Raw genomic sequence first — 13,471 nt, 5'->3', positions numbered from 1 at the left:
CAGAAAACCACAACAGTGTGTATGAGGTTTACATTTATAAGACACTTAGCTTTTTTTATTTTCTAAAGCTGTAAATGCTTACCTCTCTTTGGTTGTTTTCCTATTATTTTCCCCTTTTCCTGTGTAGCTTCCTGTATTTAATCCTAATAGTGACAGTTAACAACAAGCAGAGCAGACACCCAGGATGATGGAAGCTGCAACTACTTCAGAGTCAGACCCACTAATTAGTAACTAATCAATTAAATAACCAGAACACCTGGAAAAACAGAATGAAAGTTAGGATGAAAATACTATTAACAGCTTTTAATTTTAATGAAAATTTACCTAATTTAGTTTTGTAATTTCTACATTGACTTCAAAACACAGAAACTGGGAAATAGTAACTCACTTAATTAGGCTAGGAGTCCGATGAAGAATGGAAGTTGGGTGGAACAAAAACCTGCAGCCACAGGGGGTCCCCATGACCGACTTTGGGAACTTGTGAGCTAGATAATCATTCTGTACAGTAGCTTACACGTGAAATATAACTGTATATGTGGTATACAGCACATTTTGCATCTGCACCTAAAGCTGGCGGCGCATTACACAGCTTCCATCTATGGAGTATTGTAAAATTTAACACCTGTAGTTGCTGGATCTTGTCACACTGAGAGTGTCGTATTACATGATTATGAATGGCATGTGATGAAAAATTACACATTTCTGTAACTTTTCAGCACAGTTTTTAAATTTCCACAGTATTGCAAGCTTACTACAAGCTGATAGACAATTATCATGCAGCCTGACAACTCCAGTGCCGGCCTGAGTGAGTTGCTTGGGATGTCAGACTACATGACTGACTGTAGTGGGAGCATCTGTCTTCAAATTCAGTAAGGTAATTAATCAGTTTGAAACTGTATATTGTGTTTATTCGGGTTGTCTTACAATAAAATTATTTGGATATCAGAAACAAGTGTTATGAATAAGCAAAAATAGAGGAAATAAGCAAGGGGAAAAAAATGTTTAATAGCACTGTAAATCATTTTCTGAAAACAAGTGCTCTATAGTTATTATAGCATTTGACGCAAGAGCTACATTCTTCACAGTAGCAGCAGTCAACAAACAACAAAAATGACTTAATTGGAAGAACTAACTTTAATTAAAACAAATTAATTAAAAAATAAAAAGGTAGGCAGTCCTAGCCATATTCACTAAAAAAACAAACACATTTATAGACATTTGTGAGTGCATTGTCTCTGACTTGGCAGAACAGACTTGTGTACTGCTATCATGGCAAAGCGTAAACATGTTTTATAACATTCTGTCCTTGTTGACATAAGAAGTGTTTGAAATTAATTCACTGTCCTCTACCATAAACTGTGGAAGTGTTCTGAGGAAGATTTGGCAAATACAATAAAATACAAAATTTAAAAGAGTGCAATGTGTTTCGTTTTCCCTGTCAATTTTCATGTCAGCATTCTTTTCTTTTAATAGATTTACCTTTCATGTATGAGTCAGTAATGAAAATAAAAATATGCAGGAAACAATGTCCTGAAGAATGCAATGCATAGTCCCTTGGAAGTAATGAAACCGTTGAAACAAAGATCACAATAATGAAAAAAAAACAGCGGCATGTAAAACATAAAAGTAGTTTTCTACAAAAATATACAATATTGTTTCTGATTATATTGCATGTTTTTCATGTAGTTTCATCTCAAAGTTATTAAAATATAATCCGGCAAATTGTCTAGCTGATTAAGTCCTGCTTTGATCTCTTAAATCTCAGTTCCTTCCTCTAATGCTGACATTTTCTGAATGTTGTACTCTTTCTGGTTTCTTTTTTTTTAATCTTTGAAATACAAGGTGGAGTTCATTTTTTAAAGAGATTTTTGCCTTCTCGGTTTTTTTCATTTAACCAACTTGTTTAAATGTTATATCTGTAAAATATTTTTGTTAATTTGTGTGTGTTAAGTAAACATACAACATATCTTCTTCAATATAAAAAACATAGATTGCAAGATGCACGCTTGAATTAAAGTATGGATTTTTGTAAAGTAAAAAATACGGTAATATATTTAAGCATAATAATTATTGGTCAATATTACTAAATGTTTACATAAATTACAGCAACTTTTATTTCTATAGCACATTTTCATACAAAATCTGTAGCTCAAAGTGCTTTACAAGATATCAAATAAATGGTTTAAAGCAAATTAAAATTACATAAGAATAATTAATAAATACAGTGTAACCTCAATTGTCGAACAACTCTCATCTTGTAAAAAATCACTTCCTGAACATATTTTCTGAACAAAAAACACACCGGTTTCCAAACCGAATCTCATTTCCTGAATAAGCAAACCGGCAGCAGCGTGTTCCATGTGTTGAGATGTGCAGCGGAAGAACGTGCCTTTTTTTGATTATCTTAGTGGTTTTTTTCTATATATAAATTATAATAAATTATTTTATCTTTTATGCCTAATTTTCTTTTCCCCCAGGGCTGAATATTTTTCCAAAAAACTCTGTTTTCTGAAAGGCACACAAAGCAATAGTTTCTCACATAAACTAACATAAAATGTTCTTTGCTGCGTGCAGTGCGCTGTAGCCACATGTTAGCTGTCTCTGGCAGGACTTGGAGCAAGCATCGCGCACACAATGGTTTCTCACATAAATTGACATAAAATGTCTGTTGCTTGTTCTGTGGCCACTCTTGCTGTGTGTTAGCTGTTTCTGACTACAACAGTTGCAGTTGCCCGGGGACAGCAACATATGGGCAGCAGCGAAGGCACAGGTCGCAGTGTGACGCAATCTGGTTTGCACGTCTTGTCATTGTAGGTGGAAGTCATCTCAAGTGATTATTGCTGTTGTTGCATCAGCTACACGCTGATGTTCAGTATCATGATCAGCTGGGGACTGATCAACTGATGCTAGTACCTCACTTGTATTTCTGATCTCGATCTCCAGATCATTTACACCAAAATCAAAGTCTGACCAGTCAGAGTCCAAGACATCAAGTCAACAAGTCTGTCTTTCCACCAAGCAAAGAGAGACTACATTTATCATAATAGCACTTTTTTTGATGCGTACAGCTCATTTCCACCCTCAACTCCTCATGGCATGTCACAAAGCTCCAATCATCCCAAATTGGTTTCTTGAACATGACGATGAGTTCACTGTACTTAAATGGCCTCCACAGTCACCAGATCTCAATCTAATAAAGTACCTTTGGGATGTGGTGGAATAGGAGATTCACATCATGGATGTGCAGCTAACAAATCTGTAGCAACTTTGTGATGCTACCATGTTAGTATGGACCGAAATTACTGAGTGATGTTTCCAGCACCTTGTTGAATCTATGCCACAAAAAATTATGGCAGTTCTGGAAGGCAAAAGGGGGTCCTACCCGGACATAGCAAATGAGTTCCTAATAAAGTGGCTGGTGAGTGTACATTGCCATCTGGAACCTGTTCTTAAACAGGTGTGTGACTTTCTTAATCATGTGCAATTAATTAAATTCACTCAGGTAGACTCTAAACATGGAGGAGAAACATCTCCATGATAATCAATAGAATGAGATGGACCTGAGCCAGATTTCAAATGTCATAGCAAAGGATCGGAGTACTTGCATCATAGAGAGCGTTCAGTTTTGTATTATTAAAATTTTGAAAAATATTCCTAAAATCGTGTTTTCACTTTGTCATTCTGGGGTGTTAAGTGGGGTTTGATGAAGGAAAAAATTAATTTAAACAATTTTAGGATGGTTCTGCAACATAAAATGTTAAAAAGTGAAGAGGACTGAAATTTTTCTGAAACACTGTATCTGAAACTTAAATAAGTTATGTGGTATAGAGACCTGAATGTAGTGTAGTTGGTAGTTCTTTGGGACCATGTTTAATGCTTAGTAAATCATATTTTTCCTGCTGCAGATGAGAGTGGGTAGAACAAGAGCAAGATGTGTGACTACTAAGTGTCTTTTAAGCATTTTTCCAGTTGCTGAATAAATAGGTATGAAGGGATCTTTCACTTAACATTTCAGAAAAGGAGTTGGAGGCAGCCATGCACAGAATACACTATAATTCCATATGCACAAAACACTCAATTATTCAACATAAATTTTTCTATCAAACGCATTTATCTGAATTTAAACTGTCCAAAATGTTTCCAGGGCAAGATTCAACCCGTGAGCGTTGCAGTCGAGCTCCAACCTCACTAGGCTGCATGTTTTGAGCATGCACTAAATTAACATCATTTTGGACAAATATCTTTGAATACCTGTCAGATAGCCTTGGTGTCAAAGTCACTCCTAACCCAGTAACAGCTGTGTTCAGTGTACTCCCAGATGGGCTTAAAGTGGAGAAGAACAAACAAATCGTAATTGTCTTTACCTTACTACTAGCACATAGACTTACCTTGCTCAAATTGAAGAATCCCAACCTACCACCTTTAAGTCAGTGGGTAACTTATGTCCTGTCCTATCTGAAATTGGAAAAAATCTAATTCTCACTCAGAGGATCTGTTCAAAACTTTTTTAAAATATGAAAGGATCTATGCAATAACATTTTAGAATAAGCTTCTATAGCAGGGAAAAGGATACTGTTCCTTTCTTGCTGCTTCAAAGATTTGCTTTGTTGGCTGGTTCTCCTCTCTTTCTTTTGGGTGGGGATTGAATATTGGTTTTGTTAAGTGTTATTTGATTATATGGATTTTTATTTGATTTTAATCAACATTAATACAAATTAAAAAAAAAAATGACTAAGTATGAATTATTTTTAAGTAATACCTTGCTGTTTTAAGCAATTTGTACTACCACAGCAGTCACTGAAGACGCATACAGTTAAACATTCCTTTGTCAATGCAAAAGCTCAAACCCAATTGAATTGGAAACTGGTTATTGGCAGAAGCTGTTAAAAATCCTGGTGTCAATGCTGAAAATATTTAAAAACTGAGAATTTTAATTCAGTAAAATTATTAAATGGTAATCTGATATAAGCTGTTTTGCATTGTCGTTAATGAGAAAGAAAACGATGTGCTATTTGTTAATATGTGTCACATGTTAAGAAGATTTAGCATCCAGTAGCCATAAGAAAAAGGATTCAATCGCAAATGTTTGTCAAAGCACAGACAATGCTGACATTCACTGCAAACATAAAAGTGACAGGAAGCTGAAAATCAAACAACCAAGAATGAGTGGATTTTTGTAAGGATGTTAAAGCATGTCACATGATCTCTGCCAAAAGCTTTATTTATTTGCGTAGTACTTAGTTCACCCTTAGAAGCAGGTAGGGTCCTGTGGCAGTCTTGAAACACAAGTTAATAGGGCATAATTTTTGCCAAGCCGACAGGATTGGATTTGGGTCTTTGCAGAAGCTTGTTTAAAATATATCAGTACTGCACAGTCTGGTTTTTTATGCCTCGCCTCATAACTCTTGAAATACTATGAGCATGTTTTGTGTAAATGGGCTCTCAAAATGCCCCATCTTTTTTTATCATAAAAATCAAATACGCCATTTTTCTTGAAACTGATGCTTTTCTCATTGTTCACTGTCTCTTTTCCTGATTCATTTTCTGAATTTGTGACATATGCCTGGTCAGTCTTTATTAACACTTTGTGAAGCACAGCATGAGTATTGACCCCCAGTGGGTTTTAAGAGTATTACAGAGAAATGGTAAACACTTGTGTTGCATTTATACCAGATGCTTTGTAGGCCTAAAGAAAGGTTTTAACTGGCAAATTTTGGCAATCCTAAATGAATGAGAAAATTAAAAATTAAGAGATTATTTAGGACAATGACAGATATACAGACATTGCATTTTGTTATTAGTTTCTACCTTTGACATGCATAAAATCAATCAGCAGTACAGATACTACATGATTTTTTAAATGTAATTAATTATTATTATTAAGAAGGTTTTCAATTGTGGACAGTGACATGGAATAAAAATAGATGCCTATAAAATATAAAAAGCGAAAACATGCATTACTAGTAGCAGTGATTTGTTAAAATACTTTTCAGAATTTATTTTCCAGGCTTTCTGTTTTCCTTAGTTTACAAATTCCTCTGTTGGATATGCAGTGGCGAAAGAAATGTTATCTATCTATGAAAATAAATGCAACGCCTTTGTTCACCAGGAAAAGACTTGGTTTTCTGGAATTCATGTAGTGTAGCATTTTTGCTGTGTTAATGCGGATATCCCATCCTCACATAATGCTGTGTAAAAGGTTACACAGTAGCCTTTTGTATTCATAAAAACGATCAATAGGATGATGCATTCTAACTTCAGAAATCTAAGAAAATATTGTAAATTTTAGGACGTTTCACTTGTATATACAACTAAGAAACAGTACTGTTACTAATGTTCTCTCTGTGTTAGTGCTTATAATTTAGAATATTTCCAAATATAGTTAGAGTAGTAAGATTTGACAAACAAGGGCTCTCTGACATTTTAAGCAGATATCATCATTTCTTTACTTTATGATTGGGTTAGGGAATGTTTGTCAAATTCATAGATATGAACATGTGTATTTTTGTAAAGTGATATTAAACATAGAAGGTTGAAAATAAAAGCCAAAAACGATAGTGAAGTCCTTTTGATTCAAAAAGATAATACTGCACTAACCTGTGAACCACTGTGCTGCTCATGGGATTATTAAACATTTTTTGTGGGATACTCATTAAACAAAGCTTAAAGTGCTGTAATGAACATTAAATACAGGTAGAATATATAAATATACATTTCAACAGTATTGTTCCAGATCATAATAGATTTTCCTCATTCTCTGCAGCACCTTAGAAGCTTTAGGAGTCATTCTCGATCCAACTGCACTTGATTCAGCTAAATGTAGAAGCCACAGTATGTCCTGTTGTCTAACTTAAAAGTGTGAACATTATGGAAAAAAAATTGTAGTATAATTTTGTCTTGTTGCTTGTCGTACTTAATTAGAACACAACATTTTATTTGGCACTGTCCTTAATTTCCTTCTGTCTTCACCTGATTATTGTTATGCTTCTCAACCATTAGTGAGCCGGATCAGTGTGAAGTCTAAAAACAAACCTAAACATCAGCAACACACTGCCAAAAAATTGTGGAAATACTGTAGAGCCCATCACGTCTAAGTTGCTTTTAGAATATGTAATATTTAAAAAGGTTAAGAATTCATACTTTAGAACAGTATTTGTTATCCAGGTGTTTAAGTATTTCTTGTACAGTATTAACAAGAATTTGAAGGTTTCTATCTGCATAATGATCCCTTTATATCCACAATGATTCATGAATCCTGGATCACTGAAATCCAGCAACTGAACTAAATTTACTGGACAAAAGACGCTAAATTATTTTTTTTTTTCCTTATAGACAATCAGGAGAAAAAGGAAGGTGCAAATTCCAGTAGCAAGACCAGAACGTGAAACAGTCTCTGAGCAAGAAGATGACAGCTATGAGGAAGATGCCTATGATGAGACAAGTGGCAGAAGTGGTCCTAGCGCTTATAGTGGGGGACGGAGGAGTGAGCGGAGCACTGCAAGAAGAGACCGCAGTGCCAGCCGAGAACGAAGTCTGTCACCACGATCAGACCGGCGATCAGTAGCATCCAATTTACCAACCAGACCTGCTAAAGTGACTCTGGTGAAGTCAAGAAAAAATGAAGGTATCTCCCTCAGTACTTAGCTGATTAATGGAAACTGATGAGTATTACAAGGCATCACACTTTTATAGCTCAAGTACACTCTTCAGCGTTGCTACTATAGCTGCCATTTTCATTTTGGACTCCCTGTTCAAGTTGTTTCCGCAGTGTTAGTCTAATTAATAAAATAATCTTTTTTTTTTTAAATATTTTTATTTTTATTTTTTAAGCACATTGGCAGTAAACTAATCATTTTTAACCGCATGCATTAATTACTTAATATTTTTTTAGTTTAGTATAAGGTATACTATCTGGCAGTAAACAAAAGTTAATTCTGACTTGTGTTTTCACTGTCTGGATTTTTGCATTGCCCTGTATGAGAGCAAACTATTCTACAGGTTCAGTTTGTCAGCAGCCAGTGAGGTTTTCCTGCTTTCTGCTTAGCCATCTATTCTGTGTTATATTGTTTCAGCCCTCAAAAGTATTAGTCTGCCACACAGACCTCACTAGTCTGTATTCTGTGGCTTGCTCCACAGTGGCAAAGGAAGGTTTATTTATTTATTTATTTATTTATGCTATATAAATATTCAGTTCTGCTTTGGTGAAGTTGATTGTTATTATTACACAAGGAAAGCAGTTGCACATTGCCAGCTAGTTTTAAACTCCTAACTCAAAGGAACAAGACTTTGAAAAGCTCACCCTAACAAAATTAGAGTAAATCATTTCATCCAAAAACAAGAAAACCTAAGCACTTACTACAGAAAATGATGATGTGTTAGATGTTACTCTTTTGACCAATTCAAAAAAAATATGACCCATTCATAATTTAATGCATGTCTAGTGCAGTACAGTGTTTTTAGGAATCTTTGGTTTCAAGCTTTTAGGAAATATATGATGGTAAATGGAACAGTGAGTTTTGAAAATTTAAAGGCAACATCTAGGCAGCTGGCAATAATAGGAACTGGAGGAAAGAAATACTTAATGAATGTTGCCGGCTTTTATAAATGTTTCATAGAAATAAAAACACATAATGATAAAATACACAGCTTTGCTAATTAATGAAAGAAGCACTTTTCATCATGTAGAATGCTGTTTCTATAAAATAAATTACAAAAAACAAGACAAAATAGTGTTTTGCAGTTTTTTTTTGTCCTTTCACATCCAATATAAATGTTAGGCTATGGTGAAATGGACTGTACTTTTTTGCATTTGCAAAATCTATTTGTTTAATTCTTTACTACATTGATCCCATAACCCGTATTTTTCTCATGATCATCACAGCAATAGAATTTAATCCATTGATGCTTCTGAGTAAATTCTCTTTAAATTTTGAGAATTATGTTAATTCATATTAACTGCTGATAAACATGAGGTTGACTTTTTGGAACAACATGCCATAGGCTTTATTTCCCTGAAGTGCTACTAAGTATGAATTCAAGCAATCGCCCAAGTTTCTGGGGAAACGTTATGCCGTGATTATATTTATAACTCTCAGCTGTTGGAGGTTACCTGCCTCCTAACTGCTGTCTAGGTCATTTTGAAAGCAAAACAGTGAAATAAAAAGATGACAGGTAGCTGGTTTAGCCACTATTACAGTTACAGTATCCTAAGAAATATTCCTGAAAGGTAGCTAAGTCATGCCATTCCGTTGCATGTTTGAGTCACTTTTATTACCGTATAACATATTTGAGCATCTGTGTTTTTTATTAAGCAAAGCTGAAGACGCTTTTCGGCCTCGAGTATGTTTTCTGCTTTATTTTTATGGATCTGAAATTTAGGAAAAATATTTTATTATTTGGTCAGCTTCCAAACCTAAACCTTCATCATAATGTTGCAGAAAGCTGTCTCAGCAGAAAGGGTTTAAGGAAGTAACCAACCATGGAGAGGACACCATTCTATTTGGGCACATTCACTAATGTCTCACAAATCAGTCTAATATTATACCCTGAAGATATCAGGGACTGAACAAAAATTCAGCAAAAAAGTGCACAAATAAGAATTTAAAGCCAAGCACGTAGATTTCCAAGACATCATCTCCTTCCATTGATTAACTATGACAATTACATATGACATTCAAAGCCAAAGGTTCAACTTATTAACACCAAAATTTGTACCGGCAACTTTAAATGGCTTTGGATACACTGCAAAAACAGTTTAGTTTCAGCTCTTTATTATATAAACAAAATATAGTAATTGCACTTATAAAATTGATATAAATAATGTGAAACACAACATAATAAATTTTATTTTCGGATAACCAATGATGCAGAAAAACAGGAGGAAACAAAACTAGCAGCAGTGGAATCATTCAGAGTTAAGTTTGAGAACCACTCAGCTGAGGGTGTAGCGTTGCAGTTATCATAAGAGCTTAGATTGGAGTATTTTAAGCAAGCACATTTTAAATGGGATAGTCTGCTACCTTTGCTTTACATAAACAAACCACAAAGGTAAACTACCACATACTCTCATGTAACATAAGTTTCCTTTGTTATAAAGTGCTGTGATAGATGATGCAAAGTGTAGAAAAGTAAAAGATACATTGCAGTGTATAATGGTAAATGAAGCCATGTTTTGATTTCTCAGAGTATGGGCTGCGGTTAGCAAGTCATATTTTTGTGAAGGACATATCTCCAGAGAGTCTTGCAGCAAGAGATGGCAATATCCAGGAAGGAGATGTGGTACTGAAAGTAAGTAAATGTCTAATATGAAGATAAGAACCTCAGAGAAATATATTTTGAAAGAGTATTATTTTAAGAGTTTCTTTGTGTTATCCCCCTAAATGATGCTTTTCAAAGCCAAATGTTAGTCTTGTGAAAATTCATTTTATTTTTTTTTCCTGAATGTGAGTTTCAGAAAACCTGTACATGTTTGTTTTTTCAGCTTTGGCAAATTTGGTCAAGTTTGTTTAAAGTTTTAATGTGTGTGCTCTTGCATATACAGTACTGTGCAAACGTTTTAGGCAGGTGTGAAAAAATGCTGTAAACAAAGAATGCTTTCAGAAATATAAATAATGATTGTTTATTGTTATCAATTTACAAAATGCAAAGTGAGCGAACAAAAGAAAAATCTAAATCAAATCAATATTTGGTGTTACTACCTTTTGCCTTCAAACCAGCATCAATTCTTATAGGTACACTTGCACAAAGTCAGGGATTTTGTAGGATTCTAGTCAGGTGTATGATCAACCAGTTATACCAAACAGGTGCTAATGATCATCAATGTCACACGTAGGTTGAAACACAGTAATTAACTGAAACAGAAACAGCTGTGTAGGAGGCTTAAAACTGGGTGAGGAACAACCAAACTCTGCTACCAAGGTGAGGTTGTGGAAGACAGTTTCATGTCATGGCAAGATTGAGCACAGCAACAAGACACAAGGTAGTTCTACTGCATCAGCAAGGTCTCTCCCAGACAAAGATTTCAAAGCAGACTGGGGTTTCAAGATGTGCTGTTCAAGCTCTTTTGAAGAAGCACAAAGAAACGGGCAACGTTGAGGATCATAGATGCAGTGGTCGGCCAAGGAAACTTAGTGCAGCAGATGAAAGACACATCAAGCTTATTACCCTTTGAAATCGGAAGATGTCCAGCAGTGCCGTCAGCTCAGAACTGGCAGAAACCAGTGGGACCCAGGTACACCCATCTACTGTCCGGAGAAGTCTGACCAGAAGTGGTCTTCATGGAAGAGTTGCAGTCAAAAAGCCACACCTCCGACGTGGAAACAAGGCCAAGCAACTCAAGTATGCTTGAAAACATAGGAACTGGGGTGCAGAAAAATGGCAGCAGGTGCTCTGGACTAATGAGTCAAAATTTGAAATATTTGGCTGTAGCAGAAGGCAGTTTGTTCGTTGAAGGGCTGGAGAGCGGTACAATAAAGAGTGTCTGCAGGCAACAGTGAAGTATGGTGGAACTCCATTCCTTGAATGTTTGGGGCTGCATTTCTGCAAATGGAGTTGGAGATTTGGTCAGGATTAATGGTGTTCTCAGTGCTGAGAAATATAGGCAGATACTTATCCATCATGCAATACCATCAGGGAGGCGTATGATTGGCCCTAAATTTATTCTGCAGCAGGACAACGACCCCAAACATACAGCCAAAGTCATTAAGAACTATCTTCAGCGTAAAGAAGAACAAGAAGTCCTGGAAGTGATGGTATGGCCCCCACAGAGCCCTGATCTCAACATCATCGAGGGTGTCTGGGATTACATGAAGAGACAGAAGGATGTGAGGAAGCCTACATCCACAGAAGATCTGTGGTTAGTTCTCCAAGATGTTTGGAACAACCTACCAGCCGAGTTCCTTCAAAAACTGTGTGCAAGTGTACCTAGAAGAATTGATGCTGTTTTGAAGGCAAAGGGTGGTCACACCAAATATTGATTTGATTTAGATTTCTCCTTTGTTCATTCACTGCATTTTGCTGATTGATGAAAATAAATGATTAACACTTCCATTTTTGAAAGCATTCTTTGTTTACAGCATTTTTTCACACCTGCCTAAAACTTTTGCACAGTAGTGTATATGACAAAATAATTGTTTATTGGAAGAGAAGCAATGCTTACTGAAGTATAATGTATTTTTCACAGTGAAGCATTTGATTAGGCATCTTATTTTTAAGGACTAGAAAAAATATTTACAAAATACTAAAATCAAAAAATAAGGCATAGCTTCAACAGCTCCTGTTAATTTTTTTTTTTAGAATTTCTAAGCTTGGCCAAGCCCCCTCTCACTGAACATCCCACTTTTTAATCCAAATCTGCTTTGCACCTTCTCGGAGGTCCTCCAGGTTTAGTGAACTCTTCGTCTAGTTACAGAGACAAGCCCCACAACTCTGCTTAGGAATTAAATTTTTCCTATGTGTAATCATAATCTGCTTTTTCTCGTGGATATATTTTAGGTTTGTTAAATTGAGAGGTTTATTTTTACTGTCTTGCCTTGTAAAACGCTTACAGTAGAGTTTAAATCAAGTTTAGCTTTTGACAGTTTTTAGAAAGTTCTTGTAAAACAAAAAAAATGAATCGGTTGAGCATACACTACATCAGTCATTTTTGCATGGCAAATTTTCAAAGGAAGAATCTGTTCCTTCTTATAGATAAATGGCACTGTGACTGAAAATCTTTCCTTAACGGATGCTAAGAAACTAATAGAACGGTCAAAGGGTAAGCTTAAAATGGTAGTTCAGAGAGATGAACGTGCAACACTTCTCAATATACCTGATCTTGACGACAGCATTCCTTCTGCAAATGCTTCAGACAGAGATGGTAAGTACAGAATGTGTAATTCAAAATTTAGACAGAAAGTGGGTTTACTGAAATGGAAGTTAGCTGTCCTTTTTATTCCTGTATTCCTGTCCTTTTAATGTTCTGTTGTTCTTTTCTACTTAAAATATTTCCAACAATACTTTGAATAGATTCAGTAACTTAAAATAATTTTATATGTGAAGTAAACCGTCTATTATTAATAATGATTTCATTTTACTTTGTTGAATTTGTTTTATGTTCGGTGGCTTTTGCGCTGTTGTGTGCATAATTTATGTTTGAGGATCATTTTAAATGTTTATGCTCCAGCATTTTCATTTATATCAAGCTTCTCCAGTCAAGAGTAGGATTTTTTTTTTTTTTTTTTGTTTAAAAAAAAAAAAAAAAAAAAAAAATTGAATCTGAATCTAATGCTACCTGCAGCCTTTAATCCGAATGATGTTATAATATAAAATTGTAAGAGTGTACAAATCCAGATCAGAAAAATATGGAAGGAGTGCTAGTTTTGCCATGTAAACCTCATGTCATTCAATCATTCACATCTACTATCAGAAGGCCAGATATCATCATGACTTTTTCTGTTAATGTGCAGTCTCATATTCTAGCCAGTAATGAGGT

General features: G+C 35.1%; 1 protein-coding gene across 11 annotated transcripts in view; it reads left to right on the top strand.

Annotated features, from left to right (window-relative positions):
• tjp1a (tight junction protein 1a) overlaps nt 1-13,471 on the top strand; it is a 297,836-nt gene that overhangs the window by 237,586 nt on the left and 46,779 nt on the right. For all 11 annotated transcript variants that reach the window (XM_051920451.1, XM_051920456.1, XM_051920453.1 and 8 more), the window contains 3 exons: nt 7,333-7,624; nt 10,184-10,287; nt 12,688-12,856. In XM_051920451.1, the coding sequence (XP_051776411.1) occupies nt 7,333-7,624; nt 10,184-10,287; nt 12,688-12,856 (565 nt within the window). The remainder of the gene's footprint in view (nt 1-7,332; nt 7,625-10,183; nt 10,288-12,687; nt 12,857-13,471) is intronic.

The sequence above is a fragment of the Erpetoichthys calabaricus genome, chromosome 17, assembly GCF_900747795.2.
Source record: "Erpetoichthys calabaricus chromosome 17, fErpCal1.3, whole genome shotgun sequence".
NCBI classification, from domain to species: domain Eukaryota; kingdom Metazoa; phylum Chordata; class Cladistia; order Polypteriformes; family Polypteridae; genus Erpetoichthys; species Erpetoichthys calabaricus.
This window is presented reverse-complemented; position numbering and strand designations above follow the sequence as displayed.